General features: G+C 41.6%; 1 protein-coding gene and 1 pseudogene across 4 annotated transcripts in view; one reads left to right on the top strand and one right to left on the bottom strand.

The window, feature by feature from the left end:
- The window catches only part of LOC111154172 (UBX domain protein 2A), a 52764-nt gene that overhangs the window by 6454 nt on the left and 20305 nt on the right, over positions 1–26005 (bottom strand). For 3 of the 4 annotated variants that reach the window (XM_022513602.1, XM_022513603.1, XM_022513601.1), the window contains exons 3-6: positions 23041–23179; positions 14475–14581; positions 12050–12187; positions 10641–10796 (exon numbers count right to left, since the gene is read on the bottom strand). In XM_022513602.1, coding sequence (XP_022369310.1) covers positions 10641–10796; positions 12050–12187; positions 14475–14581; positions 23041–23179 — 540 coding nt within the window. The remainder of the gene's footprint in view (positions 1–10640; positions 10797–12049; positions 12188–14474; positions 14582–23040; positions 23180–26005) is intronic. The other variant, XM_022513605.1, reaches the window with a different exon arrangement.
- Positions 1043–3185, top strand: LOC111154054 (annotated as a pseudogene).

Below are 26005 nucleotides of genomic sequence, written 5' to 3' on the forward strand. Positions count from 1 at the left end.
AGTATAAATTTTTAGACATACACTATGATCTCTATGTTGTCATTAAGAGAATAAAAAAATGCAAATCTAAAAAGCTGTAAGAGTGTAAAAATAGTACGGATTAAGCTCAAAAGGAGGCAAGAAAGGACGAATAAAGAGTAAGACAGGGTGCTGGGTGGTACAGTCAGTTAAGTGTTCAACTCTTGGTGTCTTTAGTGGGGCTCAGCAATCAGCATGGAGTCTGCTTAGAACAGTCTCTCTCTCTCCCTCTGCCCATATTCTCACCCCCAGATAAACAAATCTAAAAAAGAAAAAAGAAAAAAAAATATAGAGGTGCCTGGGTAGTGCAGTCACTTGGGGACCCAACTCTTGGTTTCAACTAGGGTCATGATCTCAGAGTCGTGAGACTGAGCCCCGTGTGGGGCTCCATGATCAGCATGGAGTCGGCTTGGGATTATCTTTCCCTCTCCCTCTGCCCCTCCCACTCATGCTCACTCTCTCCAAAATAAAATAAACCTTAAAAAAAGAAAAAAGAAAGAAAGAAAGAAAGAAAAGGGCACCTAGGTGGCTCCGTAGGTTAAGTGTCTGTCTTGGGCTCAGATTACGATCCCAGGGTCCTGGGACTGAGCCCCACATTGGGCTCCCTGCTCAGTGAAGAGTCTACTTCTCCCTCTCCCTCTGCCTGCTTCTCTTCCTGCTTGTGCGCACAAGCCTGCTCTGTCAAATAAATAAAATCTTTAAAAAAATAAAAAGACATGGGGTAAAGAGAAAATAAAGAGCAAGATAGTAGCCTTAAACTCAATTAGTTCAGGATATTATATATCAATGTCAAAAGTGGACTAAACATTCCAATTTACAAACAAAGGGTGGTGGTGGGGGGCTGGGGGGCAGAGGGGTACCTGGCTGGCTAAGTCAGAAGAGCGTGAGACTCTTATCTCAGGGTTGTGAGTTGGAGCCCCACACTGGGTGTAGAGATTACTAAAAGGAAAAAAAAAAAGCTTAAAAAGTTTTTTTAAAAATAAAAAACAAAGCCTGGGCCACCTCTGCTGTGGACCACGGCGAGATGGTGACCATCGCTGGGCTTGGGGAGGCTATGAAGGGAAGCAAGCCCAGTTAGCCAGAGCCGCCCCTGCCCTAGCAGCAGCATCAGGAATAAGCTACGGGAGCTGAGCCCAGAGAAGCAGCGGCACCCTTATGGATGGTGGGCACCTGAGCCCAGACTCGCCCACCTACATCTTGCACCCGACAGAGCAGAATGATGGCCTCAATCCAGTGATCCAGATCATTTACAGTGGAAAATTTAGACTGGATTATTTCTGGGCTGTCCTGCAGTGTGATGAAAGAAGTGAATGAGCATTTTTTTTTTTTTTTTAAAGAGATTTACTTACTCACTTGAGAGAGGGAGAGAGTGAATGGGTGCATGCGGACAGGGGCGGGGGAGAGGAGAAAATCTCCAGCAGACTGCTTGCTGAGCGCAGAGCCCGAAGCGGGGCTCGACCCCACCACCCAAGATCATGACCTGAGTCACAATCAAGAGTTGGATGCTTAGGGGCACCTGGGTGGCTCAATGGGTTAAGCCTCTGCCTTCGGCTCAGGTCGTGATCTCAGGGTCCTGGGTTCGAGCCCCACATCGGGCTCTGCACAGCAGGGAGCCTGCTTCCTCTGCTCTCTCTCTGCCTACTTATGATCTCTGTCTGTCAAATAAATAAATAAAATCTTAAAAAAAAAAAAAAAAAGTTGCATGCTTAACTGATGGAGCCATGCAGATGCCCTAGACGTGAACGAGCTTTTAAACTAACAGGAGATGATACTGAGTTAAAAGCAGCCAATTATGCAATGGGGCATTTTTAGAAAGTTCTCTTAAAGTCACCTCAAAATGACTGACAAGAGGAAAGGAACTACCCCACTGTAATATTTGAGAAACAGGCCAAAAACTATGAAGTTTAGCACCACAGGTATTAGTGGAATGAGGGCCCTGAGTTTATTGCCCATACTCTTGATTAGGATGCAAAGAATTACCACTGCTGGGAACATCAGCAATGGGTTATTCAGGAATTTAAGCTTTGGGATAATGAGCTACAATATGTAGACCAATTTTTTTTTTTTAAGATTTTATGTATCTGACAGAGAGTGCCAGCACAAGTAGGGGGAGCAGCAGGCAGAGGGAGAGGGAGAAGCAGGCTCCCCACCAATGCAGGGCTCAATCCCAGGACCCTGGGATCATGACCCGAGCCAAAGGCAGACACCTAACAAATGAGCCACCCAGACGCTCCAATGTAGACCAATTTCTTTTTTTTGGGGGGGTGTTAGAACAGCACTTTTTTTTTTAATTTTTTATTTTTTAATAAACATATAATGTATTTTTATCCCCAGGGGTACAGGTCTGTGAATCGCCAGGTTTCACACTTCACAGCACTCACCATAGCACATACCCTCCCCAATGTCCATAACCCCACCACCTCTCCCGACCCCCCTCCCCGCAGCAACCCTCAGTTTGTTTTGTGAGATTAAGAGTCACTTATGGTTTGTTGGGGCGACTGGGTGGCTCAGTGGGTTAAAGCCTCTGCCTTCGGCTCAGGTCATGGTCCCAGGATCCTGGGATTGAGCCCCGCAGCGGTTTCTCTGCTCAGCAGGGAGCCTGCTTCCCCTCCTCTCTCTCTGCCTGCCTCTCTGCCTACTTGTGATCTCTGTCAAATAAATAAATAAAACCTTAAAAAAAAAAAAAAAGAGTCACTTATGGTTTGTGTAGACCAATTTCTTTTTTTTTTTTTTAAGATTTTATTTATTTATTAGAGAGAGAGACAGTGAGAGAGAGCATGAGTGAGGAGAAGGGCAGAAAGAGAAGCAGACTCCCTGTGGAGCTGGGAGCCCAATGCGGGACTCGATACCGGGACTCCGGGATCATGACCTGGGCCGAAGGCAGTTGTCCAACCAACTGAGCCACCCAGGCGTCCCTGTGTAGACCAATTTCTTAAGGAGGATTTGAGAAATAACTGCCTGGACCCAAAGATATTTCGTAATTTCTAACACTACTGGCTATACTGGAGAGAGAAGTCCTTTACACTCTAGGAATGATCAAACTAGTACCACATAATCAAAGTGCATGCAACTATTTGGAAGGGATTTTACAGGACTGTGGTCTTTCCAAATATCCCAATCTACTAAATCCATTCCTTGATTTGCAACCAAGTCACAGGTCCCCCTAATTGCCTTTCTTGTGGACATTTAAGAAGACACTTTTTAAAAGATTTTTTTTTAAAGATTTTATTTATTTATTTGACAAAGATCACAAGTAGGCAGAGAGGCAGGCAGAGAGAGAGGAGGAAGCAGGCTCCCTGCTGAGCAGAAAGCCCCATGTGGGGCTCCATCCCAGGAGCCTGGGATCATGACCTGAGCCAAAGGCAGAGGCTTTAACCCACTGAGCCACCCAGGTGCCCCTAAAAGATTTTATTTTTAATTAATCTCTACACCCAACGTGGGGCTCGAACTCAACCCTTTGATCAAGAGTCACAAGCTCTGACTGAGCTTGTGAGCCAGCCAGCCACCACCGCAAGGAGGACACTCTTAATAAGCATTAGAGTTGTCTGAAATCCTGGCTTAAAAAAAAAAAAAGACACTTTAAGAAAGGAGTATTGGAGATATACTGAAGATCCTTTCAAAGCAAACACAGCATAGAAAGTGACCCACTGACAAACATATAGCATAACACCATCTAGAAAAAGTTGATGGAATGCTTTAATTTTTGAAGAGACTCTATCTACTACAGGAATTTCAAACTAAAGTGATCACTCCCTTTGCCTGTGGTATAAGACATGCACTGCACTGCTTTTTAAGAACCAACTGTGAGGGTGCCTGGGTGGCTCAGCTGGTTAAGTAAACTGCCTTTGGCTCAGGGTCATGATCCTGGAGTCTCGGGATCGAGTCCCACATCTGGCTCTGAGCTCAGCGGGGAGCTGGCTTCTCCCTCACCCTTCCCCTCTCATGCCCTCTCTCACTCAAATAAAAAAGTCTTTAAAAAAACAAAACAAAGGGGCACCTGGGTGGCTCAGTGGGTTAAAGCCTCTGCCTTTGGCTCAGGTCATGATCCCAGGGTCTGGGATCGAACCCCACATCGGGCTCTCTGCTAGGCAGGGAGCCTGCTTCCCTTCCTCTCTCTGCCTCTCTCTGCCTACTTGTGATCTCTCTGTCTGTCAAATAAATAAATAAAATCTTAAAAAAAAAAATCTCCCTCATCTTATAAAAAACAAAACAAAACAAAACAAAAAAACAATTGTGATGCTTCTTGGGTGCTGCTATTCAGACTGGCAACTTGATTATTTTATTTTACTCATTTATTTTTTGAAGATTTTATTTATTTGACAGAGAGAGAGCACAGGCAGGCAAGGGGGCAGGAAGAGGGAGAGAAGTAGGCTCTACACTGAGCAGGGAGCCCAATGTGGGGCTCCATCCCAGGACCCTGGGAGCATGACCTGAGCCTAAGGGAGACGCTTTTCATACTAAGCCACCCAGGCACCCCTAATTATTTATAAAGCAAAGTAATTTGGGGGGAGAAGAAATAGTCTCAAGAAGGAACTTCTGTATATTTACTCAATCCCTTAGCATCAGCTCCTCCATAAAGGGAGTATGGGTCAGGATCTGCAGCATTAATGAGTGCAAGTAACTTGTATGTAATGGATATAATGTAACTTAAATTTTAGTTCAGGAAGCAAGGAATGCAACTGTTACTTCTGGGCTACTATGCCAAACTAAAGAATCCCCAAAGAATGGTTTTATAATAAAATTACAGATGTATCCTAAAAACTTTTTAAATTTAAAATTAAAAAATAAAAACAAAGTCTGATTAATAATCAGTTAATAAATACTGTTGGCCAGAGTTTTTCAAATGCTTTAGTCATTCAAGAAAAGAAAAATCTAGGTGACTATTTGTTACTAAAAATGTTGCAAGTATTTTCTAGACAAAGAAGTTGAAATTAAAGTATTTTATTTCCCTGAAAATACAGAAACTTAGATTGGAATAACAAATCCCCTCTTCCATTTTTCACATGTTTAGGTTGCCTTCCTCCCATCTGAAAGAACTTGGGTCACAGAAGAACATCCGAAGGCACCATTTAAACATATGCTGCTTCTATTATTGGGGCACCTGAGTGGCTCAAGCAGTTAAGTGATGGACTACTGATTTCCGCTCAGGTCATGATGTCAGGGTTATGAGATAGAACTCCACGCTGGGTGTGGAGTCTGCATAAGATTCTCTCTCTCCCCTGTGGCCCCTCCCCACCCTCTCTTATAAAGAAATTGTTAAAAAATTATGAACACATGCTTCTTTTATTATTATGATCATCAGCTCTCTGATTCTTGCTGTGCAGGGTAGTTTGCTATTTAGAAATAATGTAAGTGAAATGCCTTGAAGAGAGCCTAATATATAGAAAACATTCAATAGGTAGTAGCTAAAAACAAAACAGAAAACAAGAATCAAAAAAGACTGTTAACCTAGACATAAAAACTATACTCAAGTAACTATTGACAAGAAATACCTTTAAATATACAGAAACATAAATACATAGATATAATGAAATTAAAGAGAAAGATATGTACACCATGCAAGCATTAATCATAAAGAGGCTTATGTGACTATATTAGTATCAGATAAAGTAAACTATGACAAAAAATTATCAGGGATTAAAAGGGACATTTCTCAGTGTTAAAAAGGTCAATTAATCAGAAAAAAACTGCAATTTTACCTCTGTACAGACCTAACTACAGAGCTTTAACATATATAAAGTAAATTTTAACAGAAAGAAAGGAGAAATAGACAAATCCACAATTATAGCTGTAGATTTTAGGACAGCTCTACCGCTAACTGATAAAATACGCAGGAAAATAAAGAAGTAACTCAATTTTATTAAAAAGTAATAGTAATTAGGGGTGCCTGGGTGGCTCAGTGGGTTAAGCCTCTGCCTTCAGCTCAGGTCATGATCTCAGGGTCCTGGGATCGAGCCCCACATCAGGCTCTCTGCTCGACAGGGAGCCTGCTTCCTCTGTCTCTGCCTGCCTCTCTGCCTACTTGTGATCTCTCTCTGTCAAATAAATAAGTAAAACCTTAAAAAAAAATAAATAAAAAGTAATAGTAATTAAGAGAAAGTGGAGGGGTGCTTGGGTGGCTCAGTCCATTAAGCGTGTGCCTTCGGCTCAGGTCATAATCCCGGGATCCTGGGATCGAGCCCCATATCAGGCTCCCTGCTCGGCGGGTAGCCTGCTTCTCACTCTCCCACTCCTCCTGCTTGTGTTCTGTTCCTGTGCTCACTGTCTCTGTCTGTCAAATAAATAAATAAAATCTTAAAAAAAAAAAAAGAGAGAGAGAGAGAGAGAGAGAGAACATGGAGTTGGCAAAAGCAAAGTTAGATGAACACTCAAATAGAATGAAGAGCCCAGAACAGATCATCTGCTTTACAAAAAAGATTTTACAGCAGTTAGGTCAGGAAATTAGTCTTTTCTACAAAGTGTACAATAAACAGGACTTGGCCATGTGACTTGCTCTAGTCCATGGGATGTTAGTACAGTGATACAAGTAAATGCGCTTGTGCCTCTGCCCCTGTTATGAGAACACTGACAAGCAGGGTGATGATTCAAGGGTGAGAGACACAGGAGTAGACCTAGACTCAGATCTGTAGCTTAAACTAGTGCTCCCTTAAATGATCTGCAAACATATGAATGAGCCCAGCTGAGATCAGCAAATCCACATCAACTGACACATAATACTTATTATTCCATGCCATGAGATTTTTCTGGCTGTTTACTGAGCAATGCTGACTGATACATCCACATAAACAAATAGAAACCTAGAACACTACTAACAAAAATAGGATGGATAACTGATTTCATATAATGGAATATAGTATAGAAAATAACTGAGGGACAGCAATACACATCAACATGGATGAGTCTCAAAAAAAATTGTAGTATAACACATATGATTCCATTCATGTCAATTTTAAATAAAAAGCAAAACAGCATTTCTTTCCCCTTACTGAACCGGACCCAAAAGCCACTAGGAGCACAGAACATGGGAGCCAGAAATGATGACAGGAGTTGAGGTTGCCCAGAACAGGTAATCAGTCTAAGCAGGGTTCAGAAGGCATCTGTACGGGAAAGCTGCCCACCTGCCTGGTGTCAGAGCCTGAGAAGCAGAAGGAGGGTGTCAGTGCAGGGGGAGGTAAGGCAGGGGTGGTCAGAGTGTAAGCCAGGTTAGGGGTACGTCCTACAGAAGTTGTCCAGGACAGAGCGTCAGAAGCAAAGTAGGGTGAGGAATATATCCAAATTGAGGGGTAGGAGAAGAAGTGGCCCGGAGTGGGCTGGAAGGAGCAGCCGACTGCAGCATGTCAGAACCAGGAAGCGGTGAAGAGACTAAGCAGGCATGGGGGGGAAGAGGGGTACTGAGTGTCAGAGCCAGCGAGCACGAAGAAGTCACTGACACTGGGTGTTGTGGCCTGGGGGATGTGTCAGAGATGCAGCAGGAAGATAAAGGAACTGAAACGGGAACTCAATCAGGATAAAGACCAAGCAGAGTGAAGAATTCTTCAAGTGGGGGAGGTGGCAACAGGGAAAAAAGAGACTGGTTACACAGAGGAGGATTAATCAATCAGTAACTATATTAAGAATAATCGAGGGGTGCCTGGGTTGCTCAGCTGGTTAACCAAGTCTGACTCTTGGTTTTGGCTCGGGTCATGATCTCGGGGTCCTGGGATTGAGCCCAGCATTGGCTCCGTGCTTGGTGGGGAGTCTGAGGATTTCTCTCCTTCTACCCCTCCCCTTACCATTACTAAAATAAATAAATAAATCTTAAAAAAAAAAAAAATTGAAGCCCGGCTATTCACTGTGGAAGAAATTAAGTTATACATATGGAAAGGAAAAAACTGGAATAAACTCAATGGTGGTTTATTGAGTCTGGAGGTATCTATGTGAACTCATGCTTTTCATTATGCAAAGACATAGAAAATACACATGTAAATGGGTACGTATGTATGTATATATATGTGTGTATACAGTTATAGCTCTCTCCACTCAGAAAGCCTGGGAGTGGTGCCACCAAGCAGTAAGCATACCTACTACCCAGATCCTGGCTTCTCGGCACCACTGTCCACTAAAAAGAACCAGGGTTTCTTAGAAAAAGTATGATGAACTATTATTTCAAATTGAGACGTGACACCTAAAAGGTAATGTGTGATTCTGAATGGCCTTTGGGTAAAAAGGATGATATCAGATTAAATGGCAAACTTTGAATAGGGCCCAAATATTAGCTCATAGAAGTGTATTAATGTTAAATTCTCAAATGGCCAAAATGTGGTTATATGTGATAAAGTCTCTGTGGGAAACACAAACACACAAAAGTATTTTGGTTGGGGACGCCTGGGTGGCTCAGTTGGTTAAGCGGCTGCCTTCAGCTCAGGTCATGATCCCAGCGTCCTGGGATAGAGTCCCACATCGGGCTCCTTGCTCATCAGGAAGCCTGCTTCTCCCTCTGCCTCTGCCTGCCACTCTGTCTGCCTGTGCTCACTCTCTCTGACACACACACACACACAAGAAAGTATTTTGGGTGATGGTCATCAGATTAGCAACTTACTCTTGAAGCCTATGGGGAAAAAATTCTTTATAGTGTTTTAAAAACTTTTCTATTTATGATTTTATTTTTTTTATTTTTATCTTTTTTAAAATTTTATTTTATTTTTTTATGTGACAGAGAGAGAGATCACAAGTAGGCAGAGAGGCAGGCAGAGACAGAGGAAGGGAAGCAGGCTCCCGGCTGAGCAGAGAGCCTGATGTGGGGCTCGATCCCAGGACCCTGAGATCGTGACCTGAGCCGAAGGCAGTGGCCTAACCCACTGAGCCACACAGGCACCCCTATGATTTTATTTTTAAGATTTATTTATTTCAGGCAGAGTGGGAGCAGGGGGTAGGGGGAAGAATAGAAGAGAAGAAAAAGGGGAAGGAGATGGGATACTTGGGTGGCTCAGGGGGTTAAACCTCTGCCTTCAGCTCAGGTCATCTCAGGGTCCTGAAATTGGGGCCCATTTCCAGCTCTCTGCTCAGCAAGGAGCCTGCTTCTCCCCCCCCCCCACCCACCCCACTGCTGCTCTGCCTACTTGTGATCTCTATCAAATAAATAAATAAAATCTTAAAAAAAAAAAAAAAAGAAGAAGGGGAAGGAGAAGGATGGGTAAAGAATGTCAAGCAGACTCAGCACTGAGCGCAGAGTCAACTAAGGGCTCGATCTCATGACCCAGAAACCATGACCAAGCAGAAACCAAGAGCTAGATACTTAACTGACTGAGCCACCCTGGAGCCCCAATTTATGATTTTTTTTTTAAAATTTAGTTATTTGACAGAAAGAGAGAGAGAGCACAAGCTGGCAGAGTAGCACACAGAGGGAGAAGGAGAAGCAGGCTTCCTGATGAGTAAGGATCCTGACATGGGGCTCAATCCGCATATGTCTCTGGCTCAGGTCATGATCCCAGGACCCTGGGATCATGACCTGAGCCAAAGGTAGTTGCTTAACCAACTGAGCCACCCAGGTGCCCCTTTATGACTGTTTTAAAATTCAAACTAATTATTTGAAAATGAGCAAAACAATTCAGTATTTTTTTAAGATATGTCTGTACTTGATAAAACTATGAATAAAAGCAGAAAATGATTAACATAAATTCAGAATACAGTATGTCTTGCACAAAATGAAAAGAGATATGATCAGGGAAAAGGCAAATAAGGTATACTAAAATATATTCTGAGCTAGTTATGTTTGTGTGTGTGTGTGTGTGTGTGTGTGTGTGTGTGTGTTTAAAGACAGTGTGTGGGGAGAGGCAAAGGGAAAGGTGGGGAGAGAAAGAATCTTTTTTTTTTTAAGATTTTATTTATTTATTTGAGGGAAAAAGGAGAGAGAGAAAGAACATGAGCATGGAGGGGGCTGACGGAGAGGGAAAAGCAGGCTTCCTGAGGCACAGGGAGCCTGAGGTGGGGTTCAATTCCAGGACCCTGGGATCACGACCTGAGCTACAGGCAGATTTTTAACTGACTGAGCCACCAAGGTTCCCCTAAATATGTAATTTTATTATTTTTTAAAGATTTTATTTGTCTGAGACAGAGAGCATAAGCAGGGAGAGCAGCAGAGGTAGGAGCAGACTCCATGCTGAGAAGGGAAGGCTGACACGAGGCCCAAATCCAGGACCTGGAATCATGACCTGAGCTGAAGACAGATGCTTAACTGACTGAGCCACCCAGGTACCCCAAGTGTTCAACTCTTGATTTCGGCTTGGGTCATGACCTCAGGGCTATGAGACAGAATCATGTGTTGGGCTTCACACTCATGAGGGAGTCTGCTTAAGATTCTCTCTCTTCCTCTCCCTCTGTCCTTCCCCTCCTGAAAGAAATAAATCTTAAAAGAAAAAAAAAACTACGTATCTAGTTATACAGGAAGGCCAATCAATTGATAAAAATGATAATCCATAAAACAAACTGAAAGTACTTCATTAATGTCCAAAAACTTCTATTGTCATGACATATTGTTTAGAGAACTGGTAAGATCCTTGGTTAGTTCTTAAAAACTGCTAACTGAACTGAAAAGAAATTTAAACATGAAAAAATTCAGACAAATAATGAAATGAAAGACTCACCTGTGAGAAATGTTAAATTTCTGGACAATCCTTTTTCCATTGGCTAACCAGATCTGCACATTAGTGATGGGTTCCAGATTGTTTAGTTGAACGGACAAATTATTTTTATTCTCAACTTCAATACTCCTTGCCTTAGAAACAATTTTTGGTGTGGCACTATTAAAGCCAGACAACAAAGTCAGGTGCAAGTTGTTCATTAAGCAGAACTTAATCACTGAACAAATACTATAAAACTTTTACATTAAGTGTACCTTTTAGGAAGTTATTACAGTCACAGCTGTTTCCTGAATAATAACATAAAGATACTAATATTACTTATGTCCTTCATATATGATGAATGTAGGATCCTAGTGAAATTATACATATCCAAGTAATTTGTAAGACTGTAGAGTGCTATGTAAATATATTATAATTATTTTAATAGTGCCTTACAGAATAGACAATTTAATAGGGTTGAAAGATCTATAGACTTTACCTTTATCTACTACTCCCCAGGTTAAAATTTCCGTAAGAAATAAGTTCTTAAAACAAAAATAAACAAACAAGTAAAACAAAACAAAAACAAAGTGGGGGAGTGGGCTGGGCTGGCTCAGTTGGAAGAGCTTGTGACTGGGATTCTTGATAAAAGGTCGTGAGTTTGAGCCCCATGTTAGGTGCTAAGAATATTTAAATAAATGAATAAATAAAAACACTAACAAAATTCTAAGTTCTTTATAGAAATTAGTCCTTGGATTATAAAGGGGGAAACAAATGAAGCAAAGTATTTCCTGGTCATTCTGTAAGTCACATGTGAGTATTTTTGTATGTGTGGATGAATATACAGATAATTTTATCAATCTTGATAATCTATGAGAATTCATCAAAATAATCACACACCTAACCTCTTTGTAAACTGTCATAAAGCACAGTTAGATATGATGAAGACTACAAAATTTAACAATTAAAGGCTTTGATAGGGGTACTAATTTTATTATGCATTTTTTCATTTTTATTACCACAAAATTCAGATACGTAATATAGAACATAAATGCTAAAGGCACTGGTAACTATAAAATGTAACCCTATAATCTGAAGCTAGCATATGTACTCTGTAACATTAATAGCTATGCTCAAGTTGGTGGGTGCAAAGGAGAAAAATGATTTACCCATCAATTCTGTCTGAAGTCCTCAGTAATACAGGTCCTTTAATTTGGTAAAATCTAAAAAGCCTTCATGATTTTTTAGTGTACTGCCAGCATATGTTAATTTACACTAAGATAAACAGGAGTCCTCATAAAAGTTAACATGAAAAATCTCATTTCCAATGCGAGAAATGATAAGCTCTACAGAGCGGGTCTGTATCATAAAATAATGACAAGCTGAACATTAGTCAAGCCTGTATGTGGAAAGCACATTATGAGCCCACTCACCTTCCTAGTCTGTGACCCTGTCCTGAGAAGGGCTGGAATACAGGCTTCGTTGACATACATACTTCATTTTTTTTGTCTTCAACTTTAACATCCACCTCCTCTTTATCAAAAATTCCCTGTAATTCCAAAGGTAACTCCCTTGGAAGGTAAAGAAACAGAGTGATAAAGCTCCCGATTTTTTTTCTTTCTCCAAAAAACTTACTCTCAGAATGCAAACAGAATTGAAAAATATATAGAAATAAGACACATATAATCTTTACAATAAAAAAAACTAAATGTGGGGCGCCTGGGTGGCTCAGTGGGTTAAAGCCTCTGCCTTCAGCTCAGGTCATGATGCCAGAGTCCTGGGATTGTGCCCCGCATCGGGCTCTCTGCTTAGCAGGGAGCCTGCTTCTTCCTCTCTCTCTCTCTGCCTGCCTCTCTGCCTACTTGTGATCTCTATCTGTCAAATAAACAAAATTTTAAAAAAACAAAACAAAACAAAAACTAAATGTAATTTTTAAAAAAGATTCTGTTTATTATTCATTTGAGAGAGAGACAGAGATAGTGAGTGAGAGCATGAGCAGGGAGGAAACAGGCTCCCTGCTCGGGGCTGAACCAAATGAACCATCCAGGTGCCTCTAAATGTAGCTTAATTTTTAAGACTTTATTTTCAAGTAACCTTAATACCCAAATGGGGCTCAAACACACATCCCTGAGATCAAGAGTTGCAGGCTCAGGTCATGATCCCATGGTCCTAGGACCAAGCTGCGCTGGGCTCCCTGCTCAACAGGGAGCTGCCTGGATGTTCTCTCCCTCTGCCTTCCCCCCGCTTGAAGGAGCATGCACTCTCTCTCTCAAATAAGTCAGTCTTTATTTATTATTATTATTTTAAGATTTTATTTATTTATTGAGAGAATAAGAAAGGGAGAGAGAGAGCATGAGAGGGAGGAGGGTCAGAGGGAGAAGCAAACTCAGGGACCTCCTACCCCATGCGGGATTACATCCTGAGACTCCGGGATCATGACCTAAAAAAGCAGTTGCTTAACCGACGGAGCTACCCAGGTACCCCTATTTTTTATTATTTTAAAAAGATTTTATTTACTTGACAGAGAGAGTAGGAGAATACAAGCAGGGGGAGCAGCAGAAGTAGAGGGAGAAGCTGGCTCTCCACCAAGTAGAGAGCCTGATGTGGGGCTCGATCCCAGGACCCTGGGATCATAACCTAAGCCAAAGGCAAAAGCTTAACCATCTGAGACACCCAGGTGCCCCTAAATAGATCTTTAGAAAATAATAATAGGTGTACCCAGATGGTTCACTCGGTTAAGCACCAGACTCGATTTTGGCTCAGGTCATCATCTCAGGGTCGTGGGATCGATTCTGCATTGAGCCCCACATGGGGCTCTGCATGGGGCTCCACACTTAGCAGGGAGTCTGCTTCTTTCCTTCTTCTGCTGCCCCCCTCTCGGTGCACACATGCTCTCTCTCTGAAAATAAAAAAGTCTTTAAAAAAAAAAAATAGGGACACCAGAGTGGTTTAGTCCATTGAGCGTCTGCCTTTGACTCAGGTCATGGTACCAGGGTCCTAGGATTGAGCCCTGTATCAGGCCAGCCAGCCAGACACCCCCAACATGGAACTCTTGTTGATCTTGCAGTCGTGAGTTCAAGCCCCATGTTGGGCCTACAGCGTACTTCAAAACAAAACAAAACAAAACCCGGCAAAACTGGTGTTACAACTCCTAGATTTTTCTCTATACATACATTAAAACTCCATGTAATTATTTTATTTTTCCACAAATGGTACTGATCTATATACACTATTCAGTATTCTGTGAACTGTTTTTTTTTTTAATTTTTTAAAAAAGGTTTTATTTATTTACTTGATAGAGAAAGGCACAGTGAGAGAGGGAACACAAGCAGGGGGGTGGGTGAGGGAAAAGCAGGCTTCCTGCTGAGCAGGGAGCCCAATGTGGGGCTCGATCCCAAGACCTGGGATCATGACCTGACCCTAAAGCAGATGCTTAACAACTGAGCCACCCAGGTACCCCTGCAAACTGTTTTTTAAAAACAATATACCACAGAAATATTCCCATGTTAATATACAAATGTCATTCATTTTACCAAATGCATGCTATTCTGTTATTAAGTAGATAAAATGGTACAAATATATTAAAGGTCCCTTTTTTCTTACTGATTTTTAAAAATTATGTACATATTCCATCTGCATTTCATATATGTAACAAGTATCCCCAGTCCAGCACTTGTCTTCTGACTATATGTAAGTGTCTTTTGGTATACAGAAGTTTTTAATAGTTACATAATGAAATTTATCCATATTTTTATAGTGCTTCTGGGATTCATGCCAACTACAGTTATATTCAATAACATGGATTCTTCCAAATGAAACATGCCTAAAATAATCCTTCTATTTACAAAGACTACTTACCCTTTTTTGATGGAGTTCAGAAACTGCTGACTTGCACCATCAGAGTAACTTCTGAAATCATCATTGACTGTGAATCCATTTTTCCATAATTTTATACTTATATCCACCTGCAAAGCAGTTAAGAAACAAAATGCATTATTAATAAAATATTCTAGATTAAAAGTCTGAAAATTTTTCTATTGTATATATTTTATGTATCATTCCTTTGTAAAAACTGAGATATAACTGACATATAACATTAGTTTTAGCCATATAACATAATGATTTCATATATGCATATACTGAAGAGGATTACCACAGTAAGTTTAGTCAACATCCATTACCAAGCACAACTACAATTTTTTCTCCAGAAACACACATATCACTATGTAAGTTTAATGCATACAGCATTATGGTTTGATTTATATATATTGTGAAATGATTACCACAATAGGCTCAGTTCATATCCATCATCTTATACAAACACAATGAAAAGAAAAGAAAAAAGAATTTTCTCCTTGTGATGAGAACTTCAAGGACTTACTCTCTTAACTGTCCTATGGTATCACAGAGCAGTGTTAACTATAGTCATCACATTATGCATTGTATCCCCAGTACTTACTTATCTTAAAACTGGAAGTTTATGCCTTTTGACCACCTTCTGCCAATCCCCCTAAACCCTCTCCAAAATCTAATGTATCATTCTTAAGAGCGAACATCACATATAAAATATCCAAAAATAATGTATATGGGGTCCCTTGTTGGCTCAGTCAGGGAGCACGAAACTCTAGATCTCGGGGTTTTGAGTTCAAGCCCCATGTTGGGCACAGAGTTTACTTAATTCAGGGCTACTTTAGATTAAATGCAGGACTGATTAAAAAGCTGTTTAAGGGGTGCCTGGGTGGCTCCATTGTTAAGCGTCTGCCATCAGCTCAGGTCATGATCTCAGGGTCCTAGAAAAGAGCCCCACATCGAGCCCCGCATTGGGATCCCTACTCAGCAGGAGGCCTGCTTCTCCCTCTCCCACTCCCCCTGCTTGTGTTCCCTCTCTTGTGTGTCTCTGTCAAATAAATAAATAAAATCTTAAAAACAAAACAAAACAAACAACAACAAAAAAACTGTTTTAGAAGGTATCAGAACAGGGGTGACTGGGTGGCTCAGCTGGTTGAGCATCTGACTTTAGCTCAGGTCGTCATGATCCCATGAGCCCTGAATTGGGTTCCCTACTCAGCAGGGAGTCTGCTTGTCCCTCCCCTACCAACTGCATGTTCTCTCTCTCTCTCAAATAAATAAGTAAAGGAAGGAAGGAAGATATCAGACTAGTAGAACCTCTCCCTTGTCTTCAGCATTTATTCAATATACATTTACTGAGTACCTACTAAGTAAGAAACACTCCATTAAGATGTTAGGAAAATAATCATAGTAACGATAGCATATATTATTAGCACATCTACCTACCTAGCTATGTATTTAGTGTGTAACAAATCCTATTTAAAGCACTCTCCCTATATAAACTTATTTACCCCTCCCAAAATCCACACAAGGTAGGTATTATTATCCCTTTATATAGAGAGAGAAATGGAAACACAGATTGATTAAATTATCCAAAGTCACACAGTCAGTAAGGGGTGGAGCTGGGGCTTGAATCCACATTTTTTTTTTTAAGTCATCATCTCACGGTTGTGGGATCAAGCCCCACGTTGGGCTTTGTGCTCAGTGCAGAGTCCGCTTCAGATTCTACCTCTCCCTCTCATGCTCTTTCTCAAATAAATAAAATCTTAAAAAAAACAAAACAAAACAGGAGAACGGAGGCTCCACACACAGCATGGAGCCCAACGTGGGGCTTGAATTCACAATCCTGAGATGAAGACCTGAGCTGAGATTAAGAGTAGGACACTTAGGTGAAGAGGCAAGAAGGCGGATGAGTAGCAGACTGAAAGGACATCAGGTCGTAGGAGTTCAGCTAGATAGTTGTCAAACCATTCTGAACACCTAGAAACCCAACAGGAGATCGAAGAGACGAAGAGCAGCAATTCTAGGAACAGAAAATTGACCACTTTCTGAAAGGTAGGCTGTGCAGAGAAATGAATCCGAAAAGGACGGGAATACAGACCGTGGGGGGAGGGGCTGGCTCCCAGCAAGCGGTGGAGCAGCGCAGCACAAAATCAGAACTTTTAGAAGTCTGCTCCACTGAGGGATGTCACTCCAGGGGCTACGCAGGGGTGGAGCCCTTGCAAGGACAGTGTGATCTCAGGACCCGCAGAGTCACTGAAAGATCAGGGGTGTCTGAGTGTGGCAGAGCTTGCAGGTATTGGAGCAGGGACGCCAACTACAGAGATGCAGTGGAGGAGCGAGCTCTCAGCTTGGGGTTATCTTAAACTGTGATTCGAGGCACAGTCAGGGCACTGCTCATTGAGAAGGGACCCCACAAGTGACAGATGCAGGGAGACTCACCTTTCTCCTCTGGAGGCAGGAATCTGCTGCGTTTGGAGACTCCAAACAGGGCTGTGCGCCAGAGACAGAAATGCTCAGTCACAGGCCAGGTGAGCTCGGAACACAGCCAGAGACCAGGGAGACAGGATGGATTGACCCCTTTTCTCTGAGGGCGCACTGAGGAGCAGGCCCTGACCTCTCAGCTCCTATGGGGCCGGAGATTGGGAGGCTACCATTTTCATTCCTGTCCTCCAGAGCTCTACAGAAAAGTGTTCAGGTAACAAAAACTCCCAAGAGTGAACTTGAGCAGATTTCTTAGACTGGCCCCTGGCAAAGGCAGTGTGCAATTCTTCCTGAGGCAAAGACATTTGAGAACCACTATACCAGGCCCCTCCCCCAGAAGATCAGCAAAAACATCCAGCCAAGACCAAGCTCACAGATCAAGAAGAACAGCAGAACTCCAGAGCTAGGGGAAAGCAATGCATGGAATTCATGGCTTTCTCCCCATGATCCTTTAGTCTTGCAAAGTTAAATTTTTTTTAATTTTATTTTTTTTTCTTATTCTATTTTTTAAAACTTTTCCTCTTTTAATGCTTTTTTTTTTTAAAGATTTATTTATTTATTTATTTGACAGATCACAAGTAGGCAGAGAGGCAGGCAGAGAGAGAGAGAGGAGGAAGCAAGCTCCCTGCTGAGCAGAGAGCCCGATGTGGGGCTCGATCCCAGGACCCTGGGAACACGACCCTAGCCGAAGACAGAGGCCTTAACCCACTGAGCCACCCAGGCGCCCCTTTAATGCTTTTTTAACTAGTTTATCTTAACAATACCTTTCTAGGGGTGCCTGGGTGGCTCAGTGGGTTAAGCCTCTGCCTTTGGCTCAGGTCATGATTTCAGGGTCCTGGGATCGAGCCCTACATTGGGCTCTCGGCTCAGCAGGGAGCCTGCTTCCCCTCTCCCAACCTGCTTATCTGCCTACTTGTGATCTCTGTCAAATAAATAAATAAAATCTTAAAAAACAACAACAGTACCTTTCTAAAAAAAAAAAAATCTTTTAAAACCTTCATTATCATAGTCACATTTTATCCTTCATTGTATTTAACCTTATTTTTTTGTATACATATAGATTTTTTTTTCTCTAAAAAATCTTGGGATATAATTTCTTCTAATAGATCAAAATATACCCTAAATCTAGCACAGGGCTTTGTTCTAGTCTCCAGCCTGAACACATTCTCTGCTCTTTTTTTTTTCTTTTTCTTCTTTCTTTTTCCAACCAACTTATCTTATGCACTCCTTTTTTAGAAATTTTTTTAAACCTTTATCTTTACAGTCATATCCCATCCCTTCATTGTGTTTACCCTTATTTTTGTATATATATAAGCTTTTCTTTCTTTAAAATTTTGGGAGGTAGTTTCTTCTAAGAGACCAAAATACAAAATCAAGTGGGTGGCTGTGTTCTATTCACCAATCTAACATATATACATATATTGTTTCATTTCTTTTTACTCCCTTTCTTCTCCCCCCCGGTTTGGGGTCTCTTCTGATTTGGTTAGCATACTTTTTCTGGGGTATTTGCCACCGTTTTAGTATTTTATTCTCTCATTCATTCATTTTTTTTTAAGATTTTATTTATTTATTTGACAGACAGAGATCACAAGTAGGCAGAGAGGCAGGCAAAGAAAGAGTGGGGGAAGCAGGCTCCCCGCTGAGCAGAGAGCCCGAGATGAGATGTGGACTCGATCCCAGGACCCCGAGATCATGACCCGAGCCGAAGGCAGATGCTTAACCCACTGAGCCACACAGGTGCCCTCGTTCATTTATTCTTTTTTTTTTTTAAGATTTTATTTATTTATTTGACAGAGAGATCACAAGTAGGCAGAGAGGCAGGCAGAGAGAAAGGGGGAAGCAGGCTCCCTGCTGAGCAGAGAGCCCGACGCGGGGCTCGATCCCAGGACCCTGAGACCATGACCTGAGCCGAAGGCAGAGGCTTAACCCACTGAGCCACCCAGGCGCCCCTCGTTCATTTATTCTTATCTGAATAAATTGACAAGACAGAAAAACTCACTACAAGAAAAGAAAAAAAAAAAAGGAACAAGAGGCAGTACCAACGACTAGGGACCTAATCAATACAGACATTGGTAAATGTCAGATCTAGAGTTCAGAAAGACGATTCTCAAGGCGCTAGCCGGGTTCAAAAAAGGCACGGAGATATTAGAGAAACCCTTTCTAGAGAAATAAAATCCGTTTCTGGAGAAATAAAAGAAATAAAATCTAACCAAGCTGAAATTATAAAAAAAGGTATTAATGCAATCAAGAACGGAGGCTCTTACTGATAGGATAAATGAGGCAGAAGTGAGAATTAGGGATATAGAAGACCAAATGACAGGGAATAAAGAAGCTGAGCAAAAGAGAGACAACTACTGGACCACAAGGGGAAATTTTGAGAGGTAAGTGATACCATAAGACGAAACAACATTAGAATAATCGGGATTCCAGAAGAAGAATAAAGAGAGAGATGGGAAGAAGGAATATTGGAACAAATTATAGCAGAGAATTTCCCTGATTTGGCAAAGACAACAAGCATCAAAATCCAGGAGGCAAAGAGAATCCTCCTCAAAATCCACAAAAATAGGTCCACACCCCGTTATCTAATAGTAAAACTTACAAGTCTCAGTGACAAAGAGAAAATCCCAAAAAGACCCCGAATAGCCAGAGGAATGTTGAAAAAGAAAGCCAAAGTTGGTGGCATCACAGTTCCAGACATCAAGCTCTATTATAAAGCTGTAATCATCAAGACAGTATGGTACTGGCACAGAAACAGACATATAGATCAAAGGAACTGAATAGAGAGCCCAGAAATAGACCCTCAACTCTATGGTCAACTAATCTTCAACAAAGCAGGAAAGAATGTCCAATGGAAAAAAGACAGTCTTCAACAAATGGTGTTGGGAAAATTGGACAGCCACATGCAGAAAAATGCGGACCATTTCCTTATAACACACACAAAAATAGACTAAAAAATGGACGAGAGACCTCAATGTGAGACAGGAATCCATCAAAATCCTTGAGAACACAGGCAGCAACCTTTTCGACCTCAGCCACAGCAACTTCTTCCTAGAAACATTGCCAACGGCAAGGGAAGCCAGGGCAAAAATGAACTATTGGGACTTCCTAAAGATCAAAAGCTTTTGCACAGCAAAGGAAACAGTCAACAACACCAAAAGACAAACGAAGATATTCGCAAACAACATATCAGATAAAAAGGGCTAGTATCCAAAATCTATAAAGAACTAATCAAACTCAACACCCAAAGAACAAAGAATCCAATCAAGAAATGGGCAGAGGACATGAACAGACATTTCTGCAAAAAAGACATACAGATGGCCAACAGACACATGAAAAAGCGTTCCAATCACCCAGCATCAGGGAAATACAAATCAAAACCACAGTGAGATACCATCTCATACCACTCAGAATGGCTAAAATTAACAAGTCAGGAAACAACAGATGTTGGAGAGGATGCGGAGAAAGGGGAACCCTCTTACACTGTTGGTGGGAATGCAAGCTGGTGCAGCCATTCTGGAAAACAGCATGGAGGTTCCTCAAAAAGTTGAAAATCGAGCTACCCTATGACCCAGCAACTGCTGGGTATTTACCCTGAAGATACAAAGGTAGTGATCCAAAGGAGCATGTGCACCTGAATATTTATAGCAGCAATGTCCACGATAGCCAAACTATGGAAAGAACCTAGATGTCCATCAGCAGATGAATGGATAAAGATACACACACACAATGGAATACTATGCAGCCATCAAAAGAAATGGAATCTTGCCATTTGCAATGACGTGGATGAAACTAGGTTATTATGCTGAGTGAAATAAGTCAATCAGAGAAAGTCAATTATCATATGATCTCTCTGATATAAGGAATCTGAAAGGCAGAGTGGGGGGGTTGGGGGACAGAGAAGGAAAAATGAAACAAGATGGGATCAGGAGGGAGACAAACCATAAGAGACTCTTAATCGGGCGCCTGGGTGGCTCAGTTGGTTGAGCAACCGCCTTCAGCTCAGGTCATGATCCCAGACTTCTAGGATCAAGTCCCGCATCAGGCTCCCAGCTCCTTGGGGAGTCTGCTTCTCCCTCTGACCTTCTCCTCTCTCATGCTCTCTCTCACTCATTCTCTCTCAAATAAATAAATAAAATCTTTAAAAAAAAAAAAAAAAGAGACTCTTAATCTCACAAAACAAACTGAGGTTTGCTGCGGGGTAGTATGGAGAGGGTGGTTGGGTTATGGACATTGGGAAGGGTATGTGATATGTGTATATGCCTGACAATTCACAGACCTGTACCCTGGGGCAAATAATACATTATATGTTAATAAAAACAATTAAAAAAAAAAGAAGAGGGCACTTAAGCCACTGAGCCACCCAGGCGCCCCTTGAATCCACACTTTTTTTTTTTTTTAAGATATTTTTATTTATTTATGTGACAGAGAGAGAGAGATCACAAGTAGACAGAGAGGCAGGCTGGGGGGGAGCGGCGGAAGCAGGCTCCCCGCTGAGCAGAGCCCCCGATGTGGGGCTTGATTCCAGGACTCTGAGACCATGACCTGAGCTGAAGGCAGAGGCTTCACCCACTGAGCCACCCAGGCGCCCCAAATCCATACTTTTAACCATTTAATTATATTGCCCATTATAACCAAGTCTCTGCTCTCAGGGTATTCACATAAAAGAACAAAGCAAATAGGAAAAGAACTATTCCTTCATAAAGACACTGAGGAAAACAGACGAAACTGAAAAACAGGGGCGCCTGGGTGGCTCAGTTGGTTAAGTGTCTGAATCCTGGCCCCAGATCACGACCCAAGCCAAACTGACAGTTGGACACTTAAACCACTACACCACCCCGGTACCCCTAAGCGTCCAGACTCTTGATTTCAGCTCAGGTTTTGATCTCAGCGTTGTGAGTTTAAGCCCCGTGTTGGGCTCCACACTGGGGATGGAGCCTATTTAAAAGAAAAAAACAAAAACAAAAATCCAAAATTGATAATACACTCTTATGAGACTATAATATCTGAAAGAGAAGGAATGTTCAGGAACAAAAGAGCTCTTAGAAACTGAAATTGGAAACTGAATAAAAAGACTGATATATGTAATATATGTATTATATATATCTTTGACCTTATATGATATATATAAGGTCAAAGATAGATCCCAATTGAAGTAGAACAAAATTACAAAGAGGTGGAACACAGAAGAAACAATAAAAAATTAAGAGGCTTGATCCAAGAGGTCCAATATGTATGTAAAAGCATTCTAGAGAGACCAGCAATGGAGGAGAGCAAAATACCGATAAAGCAACATAAGAAAATGTCCTAGAATGGTAAAACATGAGTTTCCAGATTGAATGAATAAAAAAGGACCCACCATCAAGGCCCAAAAGAACACAGAGTTAAAGATTCTAGTAGCTTTCAGTGAGTAAAAACGTGCCACATACAAAGGCTCAGATACCATGGGGCACCTGGGTGGCTCAGTCAATTAACCAGTGACCATTGGTTTCAGCTCGAGTCCTGATCTCAGAGCCCATATGGGGCTCCCTGCTCAGCATGGAGTCTGCTTGGGATTCTTTCTCTCTCTCTCTCCTGGGTCCCTCCACCTGCTCGCTCACACAGATGCACAAGTGCTCTCTCTAATAAATAAATAAATCTTAAAACAAAACAAAACAAAACCCACAACAAAGGCTGAGTTACCAGAACAGCATTCTATCAATCAAGTGTGAAGACAGAATAAAGGCAAATTCAGGCTTGCAAGGTTTTAAGCTATCTACTTCCAAGGCACTCTCCCCACACACACTGTGTTATAAAGCTATCCCAAGCCCGGCTTCATCAAAGACACACTTACTAGCAACTAGCATATTCCCCACCAGATGGCAAGCAAAAAATACGGTAATGACTAGTACAGTCTGGTGTCACTGCCTGCGCCCCTCCCAAGGCACTGTCAGTCTTAACCACCATCACTTCTGTAGTATGAGCACAAAATCAACACAGCGACAAGGGTAAACAATATCTTACTATTATCATGAAAACAGTTTTGAACTCATGGACCCAAAATATGGTCTCTATTTTGAGAAACACTGGAGGAGAAAAAAGTAGGTACATTTACCTGTTTTTTCTGTTCAGTGGGAGACATGCATTTGGCACCGACCTTCTCAGCTTCCTCAAAAAGGCTGTCAACAAAATATTCACAATTTCTTTGTCGATCATCACTAAGAGGTTGGTTGTCAGATCCTGTTTCACAAACCCTACACACACAAAAAAAGAATATTAAGCACTACCATTACTTTTCCAAAAATTTACATGAATTTCTAGTTAAAGGGTCCTGAACGGAAATGCCTCCAGTTCCACAGTTTAGACCCACTTCTAAATTAAGATTCTAGCAGATATGTGAACTTGGGAAGTCATTAACCTTTCTGGTCCAGAGCAGGGTTTTCTCAACTTCAGTCTATTGACATCTGGGGAGGGATAATTCTTTGTTGTGTGCTGCCCTATTATTGTAGGATATTTGGTAGCATCCGTGGCCTCTACCCACTAGATGCCCAGATCATGCATACTCCACCCACCCCACCTCCGGTGTTACAATACCTAAAACCATCTCTAGACATTGCCGGATATCTTCTGCAGGACAAAAATCTTACCAGGTCGGGGTGCCTGGGTGGCTCAGTGGGTTAAGCCTCCGCCTTCAGCTGAGGTCATGATCCCAGGGTCCAGGGATCGAGCCCAGCGTTGGGCTCTCCGCTCCGTGGGGAGCCTGCTTCCTCCCTCTCTGCCTGCCTCTCCGCCTACTTGTGATCTCTCTCTCTCTGTCAAATAAATAAATAAAATCTTAAAAAAAAAAAATATCTTACCAGGTCGAAAATTGCTGGTCCAGAGTTAAAAAAAAAAAAAATTCTTCCCCAAAAGCTCAAAATAGCTTTATTTATTAATTCTTGATGATTTTATTTATTTGACAGAGAGAGAGCACAAGCAGGGGAGCAGCAGGGAGGGGGAGAAGCAGGCTCCTGTCCTTCAGAGCAAGGAGCACGATGCAGGGTTTGACCCCAGGATACTAAGATCACAACCCAAGCTGAAGGCAGATGCTTAACCAACTAAGCCATGTGCCCCTCAAAATAGCTTTATAAGGGGTTACTATGTATCTTCTGGTAATAAAAAGCACTTTTTTTTTTTTTTTAAAGATTTTATGTATTTACTTGAGAAAGAGCAAGAGCATGAGTTGCAGGGAGGGACAGGAGGAGAGGGAGAAGAAGACTCTGCACTTAGTGGGGAGCCCGAAATGGGACTCGATTCCAGGACCCTGGGATCATTACTTGAGCTGAAGGCAGACCCTTAACCAACTGAGCAATCCAGTGCCCCAACAGAAAGCACTCGAAACTAAAGGCGATAATGTACCAGAACAGTCCTAATCATAGTTTTGATTGATTGTATACTTCACAGAATGAGATTTCCCACTGAAGATTTTTGATTTGTAGTAGTCTGACATTCAGTACTATTTTTTTTTTAAATATTTTTATTTATTTATTTGACAGACAGAGATCACAAGTAGAGAGGCAGGCAGAGAGAAGGAGGGGAAGCAGGCTCCCTGCTGAGCAGAGAGCCCAATGCGGGACTAGATCCCAGGACCCTGGGATCATGACCTGAGTCGAAGGCAGAGGCTTTAACCCACTGGGCCACCCAGGTGCCCCTCAGTACTATTTTTTAAATTGAGGTATAATCAACATCTCAGTTTCAGGTGTACAACATGATTTGTATTTGTATATACTATGAAATGATTACTACAGTAAGTCTAGTTAACATCTATCACCATACACAGAGAAATATTTTTCTTGTGATCAGAACTTTTAAGATGTAATTTTTTTGGCAACCTTCCAATATGCATAGAATATTTTTAACTATAATTGCCATGCTATCTATTACATTCTCATTACTTATTTTATAACTGAAAGTTTATACCTTTTGCCTACCCTCCATCTACTAGTTTTCATTTTGCATTTGTATTTTATCAAGAAATATTACTGAAGATTTGGTTTGACAGGAAAGATGGTTTCTGACCAAACTTTTTAAAGTCATACAGAAAATTCATACATGTCCTGAAGTGTAACTTCTCAGATTCCATAAATAATATTTTTACAGCTCTCATACTGTGCCAGAACTATAAGGTAAGATACTCTCAACCACATTTTTAGAGGAAAGAAAATGAGTCACAGAAAGGTTAAGTTACATGAGGTTAGAGGTAGTAAGTGGCGAAGACAACATTAAAACACTATTAATCTGGGGCACCTGGGTGGCTCAGTGGGTTGAGGCCTCTGCCTTTAGCTCGGGTCGTGATCCCAGGGTCCTGGGATCGAGCCCCACATAGGCTTCTCTGCTCAGCAGGGAGCCTGCTTTCTCCTCTCTCTCTGCCTGCTTCTCTGTGATCTCTGCCTGTCAAATAAATAAATAAAATCTTTAAAAAAAAAAACACACTATTAATCTGCCTTCCACATCTTGTTTATGATATGCTATAAAGCTTCTCTTAATAGCTAACATTTATTAAGCATTTAATATATTTTGAGAACTATTTTAAGTACTTTACATGAATTAACTCATTCAATCCTCACAATGACCTAAAAAGGCACATATTGTTTTGTTTTGTTTTGTTTTGTTTAAAGATTTTATTTATTTATTTGACAGAGAGAGATCACAAGTAGACGGAGAGGCAGGCAGAGAGAGAGAGAGAGAGGGAAGCAGGTTTCTTGCTGAGCAGAGAGCTCAATGTGGGACTCAATCCCAGGACCCTGAGATCATGACCTGAGCCGAAGGCAGCGGCTTAACCCACTGAGCCACCCAGGCGCCCCGCACATATTGTTTTTATCCCATTTAGCACAACAAAAAAACACTTAAACCCCCCCCAAAAAAAAAGGAAAAAATAAAAAAAAAAAAAAAAAAAAAAAAGAGGGGGCACCTGGGTGGCTCAGTTGGTTAAGTTTCTGCCTGCCTTCAGCCCAGGTCATGATCCTGGGGTCCTGGGATCCACCCACACTGTCAGAGCTCCCTGCTAAGCAGGGAGCCTGCTTCTCCCTCTCCCTCTGCTT

This window comes from Enhydra lutris, unplaced genomic scaffold (genome assembly GCF_002288905.1).
Source record: "Enhydra lutris kenyoni isolate GAN:26980312 unplaced genomic scaffold, ASM228890v2 scaffoldscaffold35, whole genome shotgun sequence".
Taxonomy (NCBI): domain Eukaryota; kingdom Metazoa; phylum Chordata; class Mammalia; order Carnivora; family Mustelidae; genus Enhydra; species Enhydra lutris.